The sequence below is a fragment of the Lactuca serriola genome, chromosome 2 (assembly GCF_051521515.1).
Source record: "Lactuca serriola cultivar US96UC23 chromosome 2, Lser_US96UC23_V15, whole genome shotgun sequence".
Classification (NCBI taxonomy): Eukaryota; Viridiplantae; Streptophyta; class Magnoliopsida; order Asterales; family Asteraceae; genus Lactuca; species Lactuca serriola.
This window is the reverse complement of record NC_136409.1, coordinates 172,976,019-172,997,982: the sequence shown is the minus strand read 5'-3', so window position 1 is coordinate 172,997,982 and position 21,964 is coordinate 172,976,019. Positions and strand designations below refer to the sequence as shown.

Here is a 21,964-nt window from a genome sequence, read left to right as displayed (position 1 = left end):
TGGAACCCTGTCCACACTCCTGCTATCAGTGAGATACGGGCCCCTACCCATACTCACTACTCTCGGGCCTCGCCCCTACTCTGCTACTATTAAGCTATGGAACCCCATCCATACTCAGCTAGTGTTGAGATACGAGACCTCGCCCACACTTACCTCCCTACTAAGCACATACAAGTATCACAAAGAAAACAAGTATAATCTAACATGCATAAATAAATCTTCCTTGGGTGGAGCTTAGTCTGGAACATACTACCATATAAACATACTTCGAGCTTGCCCTGGCATCGGACCTTGGTCCGAAACGTATTGTACCAACACATGCAAGAATCACAAAGACCTCTAGCATACTAACATTCCTTGGGCCTCGCCCGACATCGGATCGTAATCTAGAACACACATCGTAAAAATGCCTAAAGCTAACCCCCAAGTCTTCCTGCTATACACAAACATAATGAGTCGGCAATGTGGTCGTGGACACATGCACAAGTTGAAGAGACTCACCTCGCACTGTTGAGGACCTACTGATACTCCTCTGGCTACTAGCTGGAAATCCCCAAACTACTGCTCCTTCGACTCCCCCAGCTACCAATACCGGAATATCACTTAGTCCAAATCAATAATCCTCCTTAGGTTAAAATGACCATTTTACACTCTAGTCCAACTTGGTCCATATCCAAGGCCCAAAACCATAATATAAAAGGCCCAACACTAGGTGGGCTTCCCAAACCCACTAGTGGCTCACTAATGGCCCAATTTGCTAAACTGGGCCTAATCCCTCTAATAGACCTTGCCCGAAGCCAAACATATAATTGGCCAAAAATGATCTAACTTCTGATGGCCCACCAAGGCCCAAAGACCCAAAATCCACTGTATGGCCCAAAACTCGACAAGCCCAATCTGATGAGTATGTTGGGCGTACTCCTATGTACGCTATGCGTATAAGCTAAATGGTGTGTACGCTAGGCGTACCTGCATGTACGGTCAGCATACTTACCCCTGTTAAGTCATTTTCCCAATAAGTGCTTAATTCCCAGATCCAAAAGCTACAAGCACAGATCCAAGTCCTTTTCAATGTCTTAATCCATAAAGTCATTCACTTGGTGGCTTTGCATTCCCCAAACAAGTCCAAACTCCAAAAATGATATTCTACTTCCATGAAAGTGGTCTCAACTCTAGCATGAACTCATTAAGACTACCAAGGTGACAACACTACTAGAAAAACAGCCTTTTATGACGCGCAATGCGTGTCGTAAAACGCTTAGACGACGCGCAAATGCGCGTCAAGAAAGGCCCTATCATAACGAGAGACGACATGCTTTTGCGTGTCGTCTATAGATGACGCGCATTTACGACACGCAATTATGACACGCAATGCGTATCATTAAAACCCCTGTCAAGAAAGGCCATGTCATAAATGAAGATGACTCACATTTTTGCATATCGTAAATTTAAATGTTTAAAAAATATATTTATTAATTTTTAAATTAAATTTGCATTTAATGTCTCATAATAGAAATAAAATACCATATACAAAAAATACAATCCATTGCATAAAATTTAATGTCACACAATTCTATTTCTTACAATATATAAATTTGCATTCATCTAATCTACTGTGTTTCATACAAAAAATCTATTTCATGCGTCTTTTTCCATTTCCTTTATTAGCAGCTTCCATCATTAGTAGTACAACTAACAATTGAAATGAAGAATGCAACACTTGTATATCTGCAAAAAACTTGAAAAAAAAAACAACAAAGATTTAATGTTTATATATAGCAAAAACATGTTGAATGCATAAAATAACAAGACGTAATAGCAAGAACATTAAGGTTGTTGATTGCAACAATTAAGCATCTGCTTATGATGATAGTAGATACCATTTTCACAAAAGAGTTGTCTTTATCCAACAAATTGTTAGCATGTCTCAATAGTTAATTTGAAAGAAAAAATATTTATGAAGAAACTGTCTATTGATTAATTTTCTACCCTAAAGTTCAAAATTACATTTCTACCCTAAAGTTCAAATCTAAAAATAAAATAATTCAAAATTACATTTCACCAATAGGTCTTGTTTTTGTTATGAAGTTGCAGACATTACCTTTTCACAAATTACATTTTATGTAGAGGTGAATCCAGACAGCAAATGCAAATATGGAACATGACCCAAGATAGATGAGGCAGTCATCTGCTCGAAAGTTGAATACAAATGTGTTGGATTAATGTCTAAGTCCATAACTATAATTGGTAAGACTCGACCCGACCCGACATGGTCCATTTGGGTTGCATGGCATCATGCAATTGGATAGACTATAATGAGAGAAATAACACTTAAGGTTTGTTAATATATTATAAGTTCTAATATATTAATAAGATTATTTAATTAGTATTGATCAAGAATTAATCTATGATTAATTAAGTGATCAAAAGAAGACTAATTAAATATATGGGTTGATTGTGTAAATCATCCATACTTGTATAGTGGGCTAAGACTCCATGGATTATCAAGTTGGGCTAAAACCCATAGGATGCTCCATGGTATATTTGAACCCATGGTTCCAAGGAAATGGAAAGTCATGACAATTAGGGTTCACCCTAATTGTCACTAACTATATAAGCATCTTATTGTTGACAAAATCGGCACTAGAGAATGTGTGAAAGGGCTAGCCGATTTTCATGAAGTGTGGATTTCTCTCTAATCTATTCCAAGTGTATTTGGTGTTGTGTGAACCATTTGAGGTGTCATACTTGGGGCACTAGGCACTCAAGCTTCATGAAGACATTCTACATCAAAGAGGTATGTAATTCTAAATTGAGATATTCTTATGAATAAATGTTATTATGCTAGTTCGGATGAATACCTTGAAAAGTTCATATTTGCATGTATAATAGAGAAAACATAGATTCAAGGTATTTAGGGTCGCATGTACACTTATGAGTGTTGGAATGCTCAAAACCCAACAATATGTTCTCCCAACACTATCATCACAAAAAAACAAATAATAATGAAAATAATATGTGGCATTCATCGTAAAAGATTGATGACCTTTCTATCCCACCATTCACCTGTTTCATTGTCAACAATGAACAAAGTTACAAAACAATTGGTTGGATTAGAAAAATGTGTAAATCGCAAAGCCAAAAGGACATGAATTACATACTTAGAATAACAGGAAACTCGAGTGTGTATGCAGCAGCCTTGAGTGACCGTAACAGTGATGACAACATTTACATATACAAATTAAAAATTAAAAATAAAATAAAATAAAATAAAATAAAATCAAGTAAAAAAGAAATTAACAAACAGCTGTCTAAAAACTTTGATCGACCAGACAAAGATGTGAATATGGAAGGTACCGACAAGTGGATAAAGGTTGTCTAAAAACTTTGATCCCAAATCACTCTTAAAGTTAGATATCATTTTTATTTTTGTTAAATTTGTCATAGTTTCTTCTAATTTAAATATTAGGGGAGAATTAAAAATTAAAAACAACAAAAAAAATCAGAAAAATTCAAAAATCAAAGAAAAAAACAAAAATTAAAAATCCAAAAATAGTTTTATTTCTTGTTCAGAAAAATTTTAAAAAAAATCCAAAAATAGTGTTATTTCTGTTTTATTTCTTCTTCAGAAAAATCAAAAAATTAAAAAAATATATTTTTGTTTCTGTTTTAATTTGTGTGCTAAGTTTTCTTTTAGTTTTCTTTTTTCTTGAAAAGTGATTTCAGGTATAGATAAGACTCATGGAGTTTGTGTTGAAGATTTCTGAGCCAAAGGCTTCGTCCGTGAGCATCGAAGAGTTCGCATTCGAAGGAGCAAGAAATGAAGATCATTCTTTCAACATTCAATCTTTCAACCCCAGAAGCAAGGTGAAGCAGAAACTGAAGATTATGTGACGGATTGCATTGAAGCCTCCTCAATCAGTCTGCTGCTATCGTTGTACCTACTGAAGTGATCTAGCAGTTTAGTTCTCTCTGATGTTCTCTCTGAGTATTCTCAAGCTGAAAGCGTTATCTTTCAAGAATCAGTACGTCAAGCCTCCTCACCCAACGTGCGTTCAATGCCAAATTCTGAAGAAATGCCCAAGTGCTCAAGATGAAGTCATTCATTGAAGATTCATATATTCATCCTGATGCTGTGAAAAATCGAAGGTTAAAGCTGAAGCCAAGATCCCATTGAAGATTATCAAGAAAGTCAGCTACTTTTTAAGGGGAGCATGTTGGGTCAATTAAGAAAAGAAAACTATAAACCAAGGGGGAGATTGTTGGGTCAAAAATATGGTTTATACTTTACTTTTCTAGGCAATTATATTTTTGTGTAATATTTTATGAATTTATGGCCTTGTTTACGGCTGAGTTTACGGTCGTAAACACCTTACGGTCGTAAACTCATTTACGGCCCATGTGTTATCCGGCCCATGTTCTACAAGTATAAATAGAGGTGTTAGGGTGAGGAGTAGAGATAGATGAACTAGAAGGAGTTTACGGCCAGAGAGAAAGGATCGTTTGTGTGTGTGAATCTTGTGTAAGGAATTTCATTCATATCATCAATACAATCAAGATTCTTAATATTCTTCTTCTCCTTCTCTTTTATTTGATCTGACATCATCCGTTTGATTGGGATTCCGCACCATCAAACGGATCTGACTGATAAACGGGCAGATTAGTGACTTACAATTAGTATCAGAGCCAAGTTGTATCAGTCAATTTTGTTAGATTTGGGGCATTATTTGATCTTATTTTCGAAATATTTTTGCGTTTTTGAATAGATCTCGTAAAAATAAGGGGGGTTTGTTCTTCGTGTTTTTCATAAAAGGGGTTTTTGATCGAGTTTTGGAGCAAAAAAGTCGAAAAATCGGTGTTTTTAGTCGTAATCAGCGAGGGGGTGGCGGCCAGCAGCTAGGGTTCCGAAGAGTTTGCGGCCGGTGTTTGCGGTCCGAGGAGTTCGCGGTCAGAGGTTACGGTCCGAGGCCTCGCACGTTTACGGCCCGAGCTTGAGGCTCGGAGTTTACTGCTGAGAATCATTTCCGGTTCAGCAGCCTCGCTGAGAAGCCTCGTCCTCGCATAACTTGCTCGCCTCGCATCAAAAATAAGACGCGGATTTTGGAGGTGCTGGGGATCGAACACGCGACCTCCAGCTCGCCTCCCTTCAGCGCTTAACCAACTCATCTAACTTGCTAGATGATAAACCACTTCCGAAATTAATTGATAAAGCGTCTTTTTCGTTCCTATTTTCGCATTTTTTACACTTTCAGCCCAAAATTCAAATTTTTTTAAGAAAAAAAAATTCCTTTTCATCCAAAATAAAATATATATATATAAATAAAAAAATAATAATTATTATAATAAAATAAAAAAAATTAATAAATAAATTATATTTTGATTTTTGACCTTTATTTTTTAGCTTTTGACCTTAAATTTTGACTTTGACTTCCAAGTTTGACCTTTGACTTTAAACTTTGATTTTTTTCGTTTAACTTTTAAATTTTCAAATTTAGCTTTTCGGTTTGACTTTTAAGTTTGACTTTTCAAGTTTGACTTTTGAGTTTAACTTTTTTAATTTGACTTTGATGGTTGACTTTTGAGGTTTATAATCAAAGGGCTTGACTTTTAAGTTTGATTTTGGTTTTTAGTTGTGCTTTTTAATTGATTTTAAGGTCTACGAGGGAGTTGAAAACATGAAAGAGAGTCGTCAGGATATGTTAAGAAAAAATTTCAACATTTTCGATTATATCCCTGGAGAAACCCTCGAAACTCAGTTGCAGCGATTTACTACACTTACTACTGAGATGAATATAGCTGGGATCTTCTTGTCTAAGTTTGAGATAAACAAAAAGCTACTGAATTCACTTCCGAAATCGTGGGATATGAACGTGGCCATCATTAACAAGACAAAAGATCTCAATCATCTTAGTCTTGCTGATATAATTCAAGAACTTGATGCTTCGAAGTGTAGAGAAACAATGAGTTCTGAAAACATTCCGGTCACTGAAGTTACATGTACTCCAGCTTGTGAAGCCACGATTAAATTTCTTCGGGAACAAATTGATATATTTAAAAGAGAAGTTGAGGACCTGGGATATGAAGGATCTCAACTCAGGAAAGGACAGAAACCCCTGAAGGCTGAATTAGAAGCAAAAACCAAGGACTTTAGTAAACTTCAGGAAGAGTATAGCAACAAGTGTGAAAATTATGATTATGTTAACAGACAACTTGCTGCTGTAACTGAAGAACTTGCCGCTTTAAAAATTAAGTGTGGAAAAACTGATGTCAGTTTCAAAAATTATACTGCGTCAAGTCAGACAGTCGAGTCCTTATATGAAACCCAATTAAAATTCAAAGAAAATCAAAACAAGGGTTTAGGGTATGATAGTGTTCCTCCTCCTTTCAATCATAACTACACATCCATTCCTATGACACGGGAAGAAATTGACAGGGAGGCACATCTTAAATATGGAAAACCAGCTGGATTTGTGTCAAGAGGAGTTATTAATGTCGAAAATACTGATGTTTCTGTTACATGTGCAGGTAAAGTAGCAGAGGATGAGAACAAGGATAGTTCTTCTGAACAAACAAACGACCCCTTGAACTCTAAATCTGTTGCTTTTAATCAACCTGTCATTGGTAAATACAGGCCTCCAATTCCAGCGCAACAGAGTGCCTATCGCAAGTGTGCATGTGGGAACAATAAGAAACGAGGCAAGGATACGCCACCAGGGGCAGGAAGAAACAATTTCCCAGTGAAGAAAAGGACTTGTTTTCACTGTGGAACACCTGGACACATTGCCAGAAACTGTCCAAATCGCACATATGTTCCTTACTATGCACAAGGCTGGCAGAACGCACGAAGAGGGAGATACTCCAAAAGAAACCCCTCAAGGTCACGTTCAGACCATGATGACTGGAATGCGCACAAGGCCAATCATCCAACTCCTAAGAACAAGAAGGGAATGCTGGCCCAGAAGTCTAGTTCAAGAGATGCTCCTGTGAAACCAAGACCGGTTACGTAAAAGTCATCTAGGCAGACGACCTCAAGTTCCAAAGCAAGTGCCGAGGCACCCATCGGATCGAACAAGAAATTGGTTAAACCCGAATATAAATGGGTACCAAAAGTGAAAAATCCCAAATCTCCTAATGCTTCTAACGTTTCTTCATCTTCTATTTGTGATAAACAGGATATGTCATGGGAGAGAGTACCCTGCAAGGATGAAAAAGGTCGACCCAGTTTCAAAATGGACTGGGTTCCAAAGACCAACTGATCCCGCTCTGTGTCGAAGCAGCTATGGAGGCATATCATCAGACTTCAGTTTGTTGGTAGTAGCTGTTCCAGGCACATGATAAGAGGTATCTCTCAACTGTACAACACTCAGAACATTGTTTGGGAGAATGTGTCCTTTGCGGGAAAGGAGGAGATTGAGATTATGCGTGCTGTTCTTAGACCTTCTTAATGCAGATTCAATCGGTGACTTACGGTTTGCGTTTTCTTCTCTATACTCTTGAGTTTATCTTACTCTGATTCGTTGTAAAGATAAATTTTTTGTTTTAGGATAGTTTAAATTTGCGCATTTACTTTCGTTTCTCTCCTATGCACAAATTTAGGGGGAGAAATAAAAACAAAACAAAAATTAGAAAAGTTTCAAAAATCCAAAAACATTACAAAATCAGAAAATCCAAAAAATATGGTGTAAATGAAATGTGCTTGTAAGAGATGTTTTGGGAAGTGATATTATCTAGTGATAACAGGCAACCTGAGTCTGCGTAATGTACCCAAAGTTGAAGGGTCTATTCTCTGGTTTGATGTGTCGGTAGGCACGAAAAATTTTAAAATGGACTTGACTAGGGAGAGTTGAACTTAGGAAATTTATAGACTTGACAAATCTTGACCTAGTTAGATCCATTCAGCCTGACAATACGACGCTCGGATAGGTTGAGCAGGGAGATATATATGGGAATCTACTCATCACATTAATTGAACCCGTACTTGGAACCGTGGTTTAACTTTTCCTCGATGTGCGGATTCTGTCCTTAATTCCGGTTGGATGGGGCGACTGGTAAATTCCGATAAATTAGGTCTGTAGAATATCATTTTCTTTCTTTCCGTCTGTTAGTCATATGTTGTCTCCTTTGCACGACCTCCAATCCGACCTGGTACACAACATATGCAACTCTATTTCTCTGCAGGATATATATATGTGTGTGAAATATATGTGTGAAATACTTCTCATGTGTTAGCCATATGCTGTCTCCTTTGCGCGACTTCTAATCCGACCTGGTACACAGCATATGCAACCTTCTTCTTCTCAACCCCTCTGAAGTAGTTAGCAATAGAATTCTGAATCTCTTCTCTCTCTGAATGGTTGTCTGCTCACCCGGTGTAAGGAGTACTCTGGAAGTTCTTGATGGCTGGGGCATATCAGGAAGCGGGAAACACGTTCCAGTACACTTAAAGTTGAACACATACAGATTGTCTGTAGATCTCGCTGCTCAATTTAGGTGGACAACAATATCCCTGGTCGTCGTCAGATGAATGGACCTTAAGATATAGTATCTAAGAAATTAGGATCAGATATAAATTTTAGGTTTTTAAGTTCACTTTGTCTTGTAACAAATAGTATATCCTAAATCTGTCACAAATTTTTCGTGTTTAAGTGGACCACAATACCGACGATCGACCAGACAAAGATGTGAATATAGAAGGTACCGACAAGTGGATAAAGGCTGTCTAAAAACTTTGATCCCAAATCACTCTTAAAGTTAGATATCATTTTTATTTTTGTTAAATTTGTCATAGTTTCTTCTAATTTAAATATTAGGGGAGAATTAAAAATTAAAAACAATAAAAAAAATCAGAAAAGTTCAAAAATCAAAGAAAAAAAACAAAAATTAAAAATCCAAAAATAGTGTTATTTCTGTTTTATTTCTTGTTCAGAAAAATTTTTAAAAAATTCCAAAAATAGTGTTATTTCTGTTTTATTTCTTCTTCAGAAAAATCAAAAAATAAAAAAAATATTTTTGTTTCTGTTTTAATTTGTGTGCTAAGTTTTCATTTAGTTTTGTTTTGTCTTGAAAAGTGATTTCAGGTATAGATAAGACTCATGGAGTTTGTGTTGAAGATTTCTGAGCCAAAGGCTTCGTCCGTGAGCATCGAAGAGTTCGCATTCGAAGGAGCAAGAAATGAAGATCATTCTTTCAACATTCAGTCTTTCAACCCCAGAAGCAAGGTGAAGCAGAAACTGAAGATTATGTGACGGATTGCATTGAAGCCTCCTCAATCAGTCTGCTGCTATCGTTGTACCTGCTGAAGTGATCTAGAAGTTTAGTTCTCTCTGATGTTCTCTCTGAATATTCTCAAGCTGAAAGCGTTATTTTTCAAGAATCCGTACGTCAAGCCTCCTCACCCAACGTGCGGTCAAGGCCAAATTCTGAAGAAATGCCCAAGTGCTCAAGATGAATTCATTCATTGAAGATTCATATATTCATCCTGATGCTGTGAAAAATCGAAGGTTAAAGCTAAAGCCAAGCTCCCATTGAAGATTATCAAGAAAGTCAGCTACTTTTTAGGGGGAGCTTGTCGGGTCAATTAAGAAAAGAAAGCTATAAACCAAGGGGGAGATTGTTGGGTCAAAAATATGGTTTATACTTTACTTTTCTAGGCAATTATATTTTTGTGTAATATTTTATGAATTTATGGCCTTGTTTACGGCTGAGTTTACGGTCGTAAACACCTTACGGTCGTAAACTCATTTACGGCCCATGTTCTACAAGTATAAATAGAGGTGTTAGGGTGAGGAGTAGAGATAGATGAACTAGAAGGAGTTTACGGCCAGAGAGAAAGGATCGTTTGTGTGTGTGAATCTTGTGTAAGGAATTTCATTCATATCATCAATACAATCAAGATTCTTAATATTCTTCTTCTCCTTCTCTTTTATTTGATCTGACATCATCCGTTTGATTGGGATTCCGCACCATCAAACGGATCTGACTGATACACGGGCAGATTAGTGACTTACACAAAAAATGATATTTTTTTAAACAGAAAAAAAATAAAAATAAATAAAAATAAAAATAAAAACCTCCCCCATGGATTGAAAATCAGCCCATGAGAAGGCATCACATTCCATAAGGAATGTTTATTTCCATTCCAATATGGCAAACAAACAGGATTTTTTTTTTCACCCAACACTTTAGAACCTGAAGGAATTGTATTCTATAATGTGTTTAGTTGACAGAAAGTTGAATGGAAATCAATCACATTCCTTTGCCATTTTTTGATTCGCTTGTAAATTCAACATAATAATATTATGTTGAAATAAAGAATGTGTTTTTGTTTTAATCAGTTTCTGAGGATAATTTTTCTTTTGGCAACCAAACACAACACAGAATGGAATTCAAGATTCCAATTCCAGATCCATTCTAAACAAGCTCTCACATTACCTGATCCACCAAGAATCTGGTGGTCACTGATAACGATTGAATGAAATCAAATTAAAATTTTGGTATGACGATGTTTCTAAAAGGAAGAAAATAAACATGGCATCTATTGTAGAAAGTTCAAAAGACATCTTAGCTATCTAATTGAAGAAACAATTTGCAAACTAGCATCACCTGAGCAGTAATTTTGATCCCTTGTGCAGCTTTGATTTCTTTATGATGAATGTAAGATCCCTGAGTCAAAAAACAAACAAACTCATAAAGACTCAACAAAACTAATGAATTTGAAAAACAATTGACAAATTTAAAATGCCCAAAAAGGTTCAAACGTATCCTCACCTTTACTCGGAGTTCCTTCATAGGATGAGGAGTCAACAATGTTCGAATTGCTGTATGAATTGACCCCTGCACATGCACAGGCTTTATTTGTTAATAAACAAAATAGCATCATTCGTTCATATATTTATTAATTATAGCATACAAACAGAAAGTAACTCGAATGTAGCAACAAAGTGTTTGCACTTACCTGTAAGCCACAAACAAAAATTTCATCTCCTTCATGAAGCACACCATTAACCAAAACCACATCAATGGTTGTTCCAAGGTCTTCTATCACTTTAACCTCCAATACCGTAGACTACAAAGATTTTCATTCCAAGAATCAGTAATCAGAACTCTCATAGATGGAATAAAGGTGGAATTGGAAAAAGGAGATATACATATATATATATATATATATATATATATATATATATATATACACACACACACACACACAAACACCTGAATATCACTGCTGTATGTAAGTTTTTCAATCATTGTCTTCTGAGCCCACTGGACAAGTAGTAACAACATCTCAGGTATGCCTTCACCACTGTATTGCCCCAAAAAGCGAAGATTTTGTTCAAAGTTTAAAACCCAGTATTCAAATGGTGTGTGAATAGTAGATCTCATAAAAAAAACTACCTGATAGCACTTGTGGCTACAATACTATAAGTTTCCCCTCTGTCATTGTTCTTGCTGTACAATTCGGTATTCAATCCTTGCTCCTTGAATTCTGTAATTATCTGAAGTCACAAAGAACAAATCATGAGAAAGCCAGCAAGAAAAGAAAACAGATGTTCTTGTGGGATTACAAATTTACAATTACCTGAGTGAGCCTATGCTCGAATACAAGTTGAACATCTTTGGACTGAAGTTTCATTGCTTTCCCAATTGGTGCATTGCGACATGTTTTCCAACCATATAATATGTCAACCTTATTCAAGGCCACAATGAAATCTATATTCCTCATTCCCAATAGATTTAGGCCTCTGTGACATCCCCAATTTCACGGCCAGAAAAGACCGATTTGTTTATGCTTTGTTTTTATAAAATCAGAGTAATCTTTTGATTAAAAGAGTTGCGGAATTTGTTCCCAAAATAAAATATGATAAAATTTATCAAAACGTTTTTCAAAGAGAGTGTATTTTCATTAAATAATAAAACCTCGGGATGTCATGTTCGTTACAGACCAAAAGCATAAACAATATAAAATAGACCTTGCAATAGTTATTCAACTATTGATCTATAATCCAAAATCTCTCGTCAAGTCCGCCGACTTATATTCTTGTGTCATTACCTGTAATGAAAAGAAAACTGAGTGGGTCAGGCTTGGGAGCCTGGTGAGCATATAGGGTTTTCAACCCACAATAATACATTTATTATATTCAACTATCAAACAATCAACCCAAATACCCATCCCCATTATCTTCTTAAGGTTTCACCCTAAGAACCAACTATCCTTCATTCACTTATTCCTAAGGAATCGGCACGAAATCCATTGCTACCAAAGTTTATCTATCGAGTACTAAATCCATAGTTATCAGACGCTAACTCCATAGTCGTCGGGGTTCACTCAAGCGGCGCTAACTCCATAGTCACCAAGGTTCACTTAACAAGCGCTAACTCCATAGTCGCCAAGGTTTACTTAACAAGCGCTAACTCCATAGTCGCCAAGGTTCATCAAATAGGCACGAAGTCACATCGTTGCCAAGGTTTATACAATAGGCGCTAACTCCATAGTCACCAAGGTTTACCTAATAATAGGCGCTAACTCCATAGTCACCAAGGTTTATACAATAGGCGCTAACTCCATAGTCACCAACTATCCCATCTACCCATGTTCTAACCAACATTTTCGTAGATATAAATACTTACACAGTTAAATCATTTAACACCTGTATAAAACTCCAATTTCCATGCCCATCTCAAATAGACAAATAACATATAAACACATAGCACGTATTTCATAGCAAATACTTCATATTTATGTGTTAGAAGAAGGTAACTACACTCCCACACATATAAACAACAATATACTTAATACACTCAAACCACACTTGTATTATTATCGTGTTTATGAAAGGTAGTATACACTCACCTGATCAGAAGATGATCGGACAGCACTACGACTTGCAGAAGTAGTAATCCACCGCAGATCTGGAAGATCTCCACAAAAATCGAACTTCTCGCGGGCAGAGCTTCGGCTCGAGAACCGCACTTCTCGGGATCTTCGGGATCTCGGGACTTGCCTCGGGGCTAGAGAATAATACCGGGGCTTCGGGGTATTTATGGCACGCAAAACGATGCAAAACGGGAGAGAGAAGAGAAGAAATTGGCAATTGGGTCGGCTGCCTTCGCATCCTATTTATAGGAGGCTGGAGCCACGGAGTACGCGGGGCGTACTGGTCCGAATGCGTCATGGCGTTCGTCATCCGAAGCCACTTGCTGCGAATGTCGACACTTCGAAGTACACGGGGCGTACTCGAGTACGCGGGGCGTACCTCGGATCAGACCGGTGACTCCTTCAGATAATGCTTCCGAATTTCCTTTTAAATTTAAATACAAAATGATTAATAAACTTCGGAAATTCATATCTTCTTCATACGAACTCCGTTTTCGACGTTCTTTATATCCATGCGAAGGTGAGACTACGCTCTACAACTTTCGTTTAGACTCGTCGGCTAATTTTGAATTTTATTTTTATTATTTATTTTTAATAGGCTGCGACAGAAAACTTCGTTATAAATTCATAACTTCTTCGTTTGACGTCCGTTCTCGCCTAACTTTTTATCGCTTCGATACCAACAACGAGATCTTCGATTCTCGTTTAGATTGCTAAGGCTAAATATCGCTCTAACGTAAATTCACTTTTTACGTCGCGCGGTGTCGTGTCGGTTCTGTCGCGAAACTTCGACAGGTCATAACTTCTTTGTTATAACTCGGATTTTGGCGTTCTTTATATGCACGGAAACCTTGTAACATATACTACAACTTAGTTAGGATTATTCATCCTAAATAATCTTCTATCAAAAAGTCATTTTTGACTCTTATTGTCTCTAAATAGACTAGCCCTGATCTACGGGCGTTACAATTATCTCCCCCTTAGGATGATTACGTCCCGGAATCATCAACGAAATAGGATTCGCATACTGACTCCATAAGTTATCTCTCCATTCTAAGTAATAACCTTGATGGGTCGTGTCCCGATGACCTCTCATCATAGTCGGACTCAATTGATATGACCCCTAGGGTCGGAATAACAACTATCTTACTAGACATTACCGAAACAATGGTAATGACATACTTGAATAAAACGGAATCAATTACTAGCTTCTTGATAACCTTGTGACTTCCCCTGATCCAAGCGTGAGTCCTGTGCTTCCGGTAGTATAGATCTCTACTACCATTCACACCTACTCATACTCGTCCCAAGTATTGTCTCGCAGTTAACCAAGTCACCATACATAAATCATATAATCATTCAACACATCAGATAACAAAACCAGGATTTATATTAATTCTTGAAACTATTACACAAAAGTTCAAGTTCACCCTATACTATGTCTCTAACAGGCTATGCTTCCTGATACAGACTTTACCGACTTTATATATTAATATGAAGTCTTCATCCTTTAACCCTCCCATCCCTTTCTGCTTCGTTGAGGAACATGTTGAATGCCCTTGGCTGTGGAGGTGTGTTTTTCTGTGGGCAGTCTTTAGAAATATGACCTTCTTCATTACACCTATAGCACATCTTCTTGTTAGGTGCGCACTTGTTGGCATAGTGCCCTGTCTTCCCACATTTGTAGCAAGTCATCTCCTCGCTACATTTTCCGAAGTGTTTCTTCTTACACTTCTCACACCACTTAGCCTCATCTTTTCCCCCAGATTTCGAGAATTTACTTTCTTTGTCGATTATTGAAGATCCTTCACGCTTCCTTTTCTCTCCAACTTCAGCCCTTTCCAGACCCTTTTCTTTTATTTGAGTCTCAATATTTTTGGCTCCCCAGATGGCGGCTTTCAGAGTGGTTGCTTGTTTGACTATCGGACCAAAGTCCGCTGGTAATCCATTGGCAAACTTGTTGACCTTGGAAAGTTCAGTCTGAATTAGGTATGGAATAAGCTTCATCTTCTCCGTAAAGCTCGTAGCGTATTCAGTAACGCTCAATTTTCCTTTCTTCAGATTCTGGAACTCATTGTTGATTTCCAGAAGATCCTGCTCAGAGCAGTATTGCATTTTCATTTGCTCCACGAACTCTTCCCAAGACATCTTGCTAGCTTCCCCCTTGGGCATTGAACCAGCCAGTAACTTCCACCAGCTCAATACTCCAGCTTTTAACAGAGGGATTGCAAGAGCGGTCTTCTGTCTGTTGCTACACTCGCAACTTTCAAACATTGTCTCCATTTCGGAGATCCATTACATGACTTGCACCGGTGTCGGGCTCCCAGAAAGACATGGTGGTTTGGATGCCATGAAATCCTTGTACTTGCATCCACGTCCATCATTTCCTCTATCCTGGTTGTTTTGGCGAACTATTGGTGGGTTGGCTTGACCAACGGTCCCACTATAGTTTCCTCCTTCAGACTGCCCTCCATTTACTTCGGGCTCTTCAACTCGAATTGACAATTCCTCGCGATTTTGTCTGATCAGACGTCTAGTTTCTTCCATCTGATTATTCAACATTGCCTGGATCATCACTTGAACTCCGGCCATTGTCATTGGTTCAGGCGCTGCTGCCACAACAGGTATTTGTTCAATTACTGGTACTTGATTCCTGTTCTCATCAGCATTTCCAACTCCACTCCTCGTTCTCACCATTTTTGATCTATACACCTAATATGGTGAAATTAGATCCTTAATCACGATAGATATTTAAATCATCCTTATCACTCCGAAACGTTTATATGCTAGTTCTAATATCGTAGACGTACGCTTAGAATCCTATACACATAAGGTTTCCAGATCCGGTCGGCAACAAACCATAGATCCGAACAAATAATGTCATATATGGCAAACACATAACAATTAGCACATAATAGCATTTTAGGCAATCTTCCTAAAATAAAATAGTGCCTGTGTCAATTTAGGTGTACTACCTAAAATATAATGGACACACTCAACTCGCAATCATTGCTTAACATTCTAAGTTTAAGTCTAGAAATAAATCCACATTCCTAGTTCGCTTAAACTAATGCTCTGATACCAACTGTGACATCCCCAATTTCACGGCCAGAAAAGACCGATTTGTTTATGCTTTGTTTTTATAAAATCAAAGTAATCTTTTGATTAAAAGAGTTGCGGAATTTGTTCCCAAAATAAAATATGATAAAATTTATCAAAACGTTTTTCAAAGAGAGTGTATTTTCATTAAATAATAAAACCTCGGGATGTCATGTTCGTTACAAACCAAAAGCATAAACAATATAAAATAGACCTTACAATAGTTATTCAACTACTGATCTATAATCCAAAATCTCTCGTCAAGTCCGCCGACTTATATTCTTGTGTCATTACCTGTAATGAAAAGAAAACTGAGTGGGTCAGGCTTGGGAGCCTGGTGAGCATATAGGGTTTTCAACCCACAATAATACATTTATTATATTCAACTATCAAACAATCAACCCAAATACCCATCCCCATTATCTTCTTAAGGTTTCACCCTAAGAACCAACTATCCTTCATTCACTTATTCCTAAGGAATCGGCACGAAATCCATTGCTACCAAAGTTTATCTATCGAGTACTAAATCCATAGTTATCAGACGCTAACTCCATAGTCGTCGGGGTTCACTCAAGCGGCGCTAACTCCATAGTCACCAAGGTTCACTTAACAAGCGCTAACTCCATAGTCGCCAAGGTTTACTTAACAAGCGCTAACTCCATAGTCGCCAAGGTTCATCAAATAGGCACGAAGTCACATCGTTGCCAAGGTTTATACAATAGGCGCTAACTCCATAGTCACCAAGGTTTACCTAATAATAGGCGCTAACTCCATAGTCACCAAGGTTTATACAATAGGCGCTAACTCCATAGTCACCAACTATCCCATCTACCCATGTTCTAACCAACATTTTCGTAGATATAAATACTTACACAGTTTAAATCATTTAACACCTGTATAAAACTCCAATTTCCATGCCCATCTCAAATAGACAAATAACATATAAACACATAGCACGTATTTCATAGCAAATACTTCATATTTATGTGTTAGAAGAAGGTAACTACACTCCCACACATATAAACAACAATATACTTAATACACTCAAACCACACTTGTATTATTATCGTGTTTATGAAAGGTAGTATACACTCACCTGATCAGAAGATGACCGGACAGCACTACGACTTTCAGAAGTAGTAATCCACCGCAGATCTGGAAGATCTCCACAAAAATCGAACTTCTCGCGGGCAGAGCTTCGGCTCGAGAACCGCACTTCTCGGGATCTTCGGGATCTCGGGACTTGCCTCGGGGCTAGAGAATAATATCGGGGCTTCGGGGTATTTCTGGCACGCAAAACGATGCAAAACGGGAGAGAGAAGAGAAGAAATTGGCAATTGGGTCGGCTGCCTTCGCATCCTATTTATAGGAGGCTGGAGCCACGGAGTACGCGGGGCGTACTGGTCCGAATGTGTCATGGCGTTCGTCATCCGAAGCCACTTGCTGCGAATGTCGACACTTCGAAGTACACGGGGCGTACTCAAGTACGCGGGGCGTACCTCGGATCAGACCGGTGACTCCTTCGGATAATGCTTCCGAATTTCCTTTTAAATTTAAATACAAAATGATTAATAAACTTCGGAAATTCATATCTTCTTCATACGAACTCCGTTTTCGACGTTCTTTATATCCATGCGAAGGTGAGACTACGCTCTACAACTTTCGTTTAGACTCGTCGGCTAATTTTGACTTTTATTTTTATTATTTATTTTTAATAGGCTGCGACAGAAAACTTCGTTATAAATTCATAACTTCTTCGTTTGACGTCCGTTCTCGCCTAACTTTTTATCGCTTCGATACCAACAACGAGATCTTCGATTCTCGTTTAGATTGCTAAGGCTAAATATCGCTCTAACGTAAATTCACTTTTTACGTCGCGCGGTGTTGTGCCGGGTCTGTCGCGAAACTTCGACAGGTCATAACTTCTTTGTTATAACTCGGATTTTGGCGTTCTTTATATGCACGGAAACCTTGTAACATATACTACAACTTAGTTAGGATTATTCATCCTAAATAATCTTCTATCAAAAAGTCATTTTTGACTCTTATTGTCTCTAAATAGACTAGCCCTGATCGATGGGCGTTACAGCCTCGTTTGTTTTTCTACAAAAGTACTTTTTGAGCACTTTTTCCTTCTGGCGGATAGACGTTTAACATGTGCATGTCTTCTTCCGCAAACTTGGAAAAGACAAAAGACATTTTACCACTTTCAAAACAAACAGCACCTTAGTGATTTAATATTCTGTAGTTCCAATCCATGCTTAATGTCAACAACCAAAATGGCAATATCACATAAACCAGAACCCCGAGACCTTAAGTTCTTGAAGGGCTCATGGCCAGGCGTATCAATAACTAATAAACCATGGACATTGAGTATTGCATCATCTTTCAATTCTTTTGTTCTCTCACGAATGTTCTCAGCTGGAATGTAAGTGGCACCAATTTGTTGGTTGCTCGTAGTCACCCCAGCTTGAAAGATTGCATTCACTTGCATCTCCATTAGCTCCGGATATGAAATTCCAAGCCTAAAATAGTACAACCAAAGATTATACATGTAGACAGGCACAAATTTCAACAAAAATGTTATTTTTTGAGCAACTACACTGTCCTCCCACAATAGCAACATGTGAGATGTAACTCATGCACACATGATTTTTTTAATGACATCTTGGACTGGGTTAGGTCACTGAAGAAGCAAAAAAAAAGGAATTAGGTTGGGATTAAAGGAATGTGATGAATAGAAAGCACACCTGCAACCTCTGAAGCCAAGCATTGGGTTCACTTCAGAGAAATTCTCACTCCTTGAATAAATTTGATCTTCAGTCATGACAGTGTCCTCAGTGAGTTGACTCACAATATGTTGCAGATCACCTTCGGGTAAAAATTCATGGAGTGGAGGATCCAAAAGGCGGATTGTCACTGGAAGTCCTGAAATATTTGATGTAATCCAAGTATAAAACAAGAGATTTCCAAAATTTACTATGAAATGATTATTAGAATACTAAAAGATCATAAACCTACCATCCATTGCTCGGAAAATTCCCTCAAAGTCGGATCTTTAGTAAGGCAGTAACAGTTCTAGTGCTGCTTTGCGATGAAGTTCTTAAGAATTAGGGATGCTCGCAAACCTGTTGCCACCATTTGGGAGAATTTCCTGTTCTTGATCCTGTGACATCAAATTTTTTATATAGTTATTAAAATATATGACGATAAATCAGTATCAAATTTTTTATATAGCTATGAGAAATTGTCAATTGTCTAATTCATATTAACATCAGGTTTGCGGCTGGAATTGTCAATCACGTATTAACATCAGTCTAATTCATGTCAAATACAGTATAACCTGTTCAACAAACGGGCAGAGTAAAAAAAACATGAAGGCGAGCAAGACCGTTGTAAGCTTGAATGGCTTGTTGGAGCTGAGCTGAGAGTTGCAAAACCTCAGCAGACAGTGTCTCCGCCTTGCTCTGTTCTTTAGCAAGTTGACCCTGCGTCCATAATTCCATTTGGAAGTATAAATTAATTAGAAAAAAGGTTATTTAAAGATGTATAATTATATGTGTAACCTTTATGGATACAAGTTCAGTAGTATGAGCTTCCTCTTCTTTGTTGGATTCTGATATACCACTGTGAATGTGATTCTCATTATTCATAATGGATTCTATTCTTAATTTATCTAACATGCTACGGAGTTCCTCGTTTTGTTTGAGACAATCTTTTACCTGCATACATCACATGTAAGTTAAAAGGAAATATTAAATTTAAAGGAAAACATAAAAGCGTTTTATTAAGAGCATTTGACCTGATTTTCCCAATGTGACATAATGTTTGTTGCCTCTTGATAAGCTGATGACAAGTTAGAATTCTCCTCAAAGAGCCTTTCTATCTCAGAAGATTGTGAATCAATCTGTATATAAAATGTTAGATTAATATAAATGTTTACATTAATAGTAAATGAATTTTAACCCAACAGATAGAACCTCACCTCCATCAGTAGCTTTTGTCTGCTACTTTCCAGCCTCTCAACAGCTACAGCCATATGATGCAGCTGTGTCTCAAATCTCTCTTTCTATTCCTAAAATCATCACATACCCTCTATAACAACTAAAAGAAAATAATAATTCACATGAAATTTAAATTCAGTTTTCAACAAAATCTTCAACATTCGAGAGTAAATTCTAATAGTAATTTTATCAGCATCTGCTTTTCACTTACCATTGTGAACTGTGCTTCTCTGTCACTAACTCTTGCAAAACAAACAAAAAAATTAAATGTAAACATTATCAGGGTTTCAGGCTTAGTTTTTGTATAAACCATATATATCGAACGCTCCCATCCACTAATAAGCTCAGATCCATAAGCTCCATAGATTGGATGAAATTCTCATATTATACCTTACGGAATGGATCAAAACTTTACGCCCCCTCAAGAGTGATGCCCTTAATTAGATGTCGCCCAGGTCGCACATGGCCTGGGCCGGCCCTGCCAATGCTAGCATATAGATGATGGTGGGGAAGCCAGTAAATGATGGTGAAGTCGACATATCTAAGTTATCAATCGTCCACCCATGCTCTAGTTTGGTTTGCTTTTGTGAGGTTCTGAACAAAAAGCCCTAGAACTTGGGAGGATGAATTTCAAGTGGGAGATATGAGAAACCATAGATGAAGAGAAGTGGAGATGCGTAAGAGCCCGAGTTCACCGATGTTGCGAAGCTTTTTTGTGGAGCTTGTGTGGAATGATTTGTGAAACATCTGATAAAGTTTTTCAAGGGTTTGTGAGGGTTGAAGGTGGGGAAAGAGTAAATCTTTTTCGATTTTGTGAAGAAGGTGGAGGAATCGGTAGAGCGTAGAGGGGTAGATGAACAACATACCTTTAAGTAACCAGAAGAGACGTATAGTGTTGACGACTCCAAATACAAAAAGGTAGCAGGTGTGGATGGAGAAAAGGTAGATGAACAACATAAATTTAAGTAACCAGAAGAAAAGAATCGAACCTGCTTCTGCATCAATCGAACGTAGGGCTTGCAAGGAGAAGGGATTTTCGAATGGTGGAAACAAGGGAGAGAAGAACACAAGGCGGGGTTTTTAACTTTTGGGATGTCGTTTCCCCCTTTTTATAAGCGCCCTCCGTGTTTTTTTTGTTGTGACACAAATTTTACAGCACCCAAAAATACGCGTCCTAAATTCTTCAAATTTCTAAAGATCTGACATTATTTTTAGGACACGCACTTTTCCGTATCAATAATCAGTGCGTGTCGTGAAAATCATGTCATTAAAGGTCTATTTTCTAGTAGTGCAACTTTCTGACTTAGGGAGTCATTTAGCTCCAGGGGTGACAACCCTTAGCCTAGAAATCGGATTTGGACTATAAAGCTTCATCCTTTGGACCAAAATGACTTCAAAACCAAACTACACTAGATCTAAGCACTCTTATGTAAAGTTATGAAATTTATACCTCCAAAGAGTCCCAAATGATGATGTTATCTGTGAGCTCAAACTTCCCAAGTCTTTCCTTGCCAACTTCTTATTTCCTCTTTCAAGCTTAAAACCACCAAAATGGGCTTTTCAAGGTCAAAATTACACAAGAATGAAGGGATGAGGTGTTCTAGGGTTTCTTTGAGGTTGGGGAGGCTGATAAGGGGCTAGGTTTTGAGCCATAATGTTCCTTTTATAGTGGCATGCCCTAAAAAATCGGGTTTTGGGTCTCTGAGAGTATGTTGGGCGTACTTCTCGTACGCTGGGCGTACTCCACCCACACCCACGATCATTTACTCCACTATGCTGGGGGTACTCCCAGCTTAGCTGGGCATACCCAGCCGAGCACGTGCATGTTTCCTTGCATGCATGGTACTTGCTTGCCAAACATTTCCATTAGGGACCACTAATGCCAATAACTTCAAAGTGCTATAACTCCTTCGTTCTATGTCCGTTTCCGACGAACTTTATATCTACGAAAAGGTGGCGAGAAGCCCTACGCTTCTAGCTACATACA

General features: G+C 37.8%; 1 protein-coding gene across 1 annotated transcript in view; it reads right to left on the bottom strand.

The window, feature by feature from the left end:
• Positions 1-18,527, bottom strand: part of LOC145089795 (eukaryotic translation initiation factor 5B-like) — a 33,325-nt gene extending 14,798 nt beyond the window's left edge. Inside the window, exons 1-7 of the mRNA XM_079028189.1 lie at positions 18,194-18,527; positions 11,579-11,739; positions 11,395-11,495; positions 11,212-11,302; positions 10,955-11,065; positions 10,768-10,833; positions 10,603-10,662 (exon numbers count right to left, since the gene is read on the bottom strand). Of these exons, the coding sequence (XP_078884315.1) occupies positions 10,603-10,662; positions 10,768-10,833; positions 10,955-11,065; positions 11,212-11,302; positions 11,395-11,495; positions 11,579-11,739; positions 18,194-18,527 (924 nt within the window). The remainder of the gene's footprint in view (positions 1-10,602; positions 10,663-10,767; positions 10,834-10,954; positions 11,066-11,211; positions 11,303-11,394; positions 11,496-11,578; positions 11,740-18,193) is intronic.
• Positions 18,528-21,964: the final 3,437 nt, after the last annotated feature.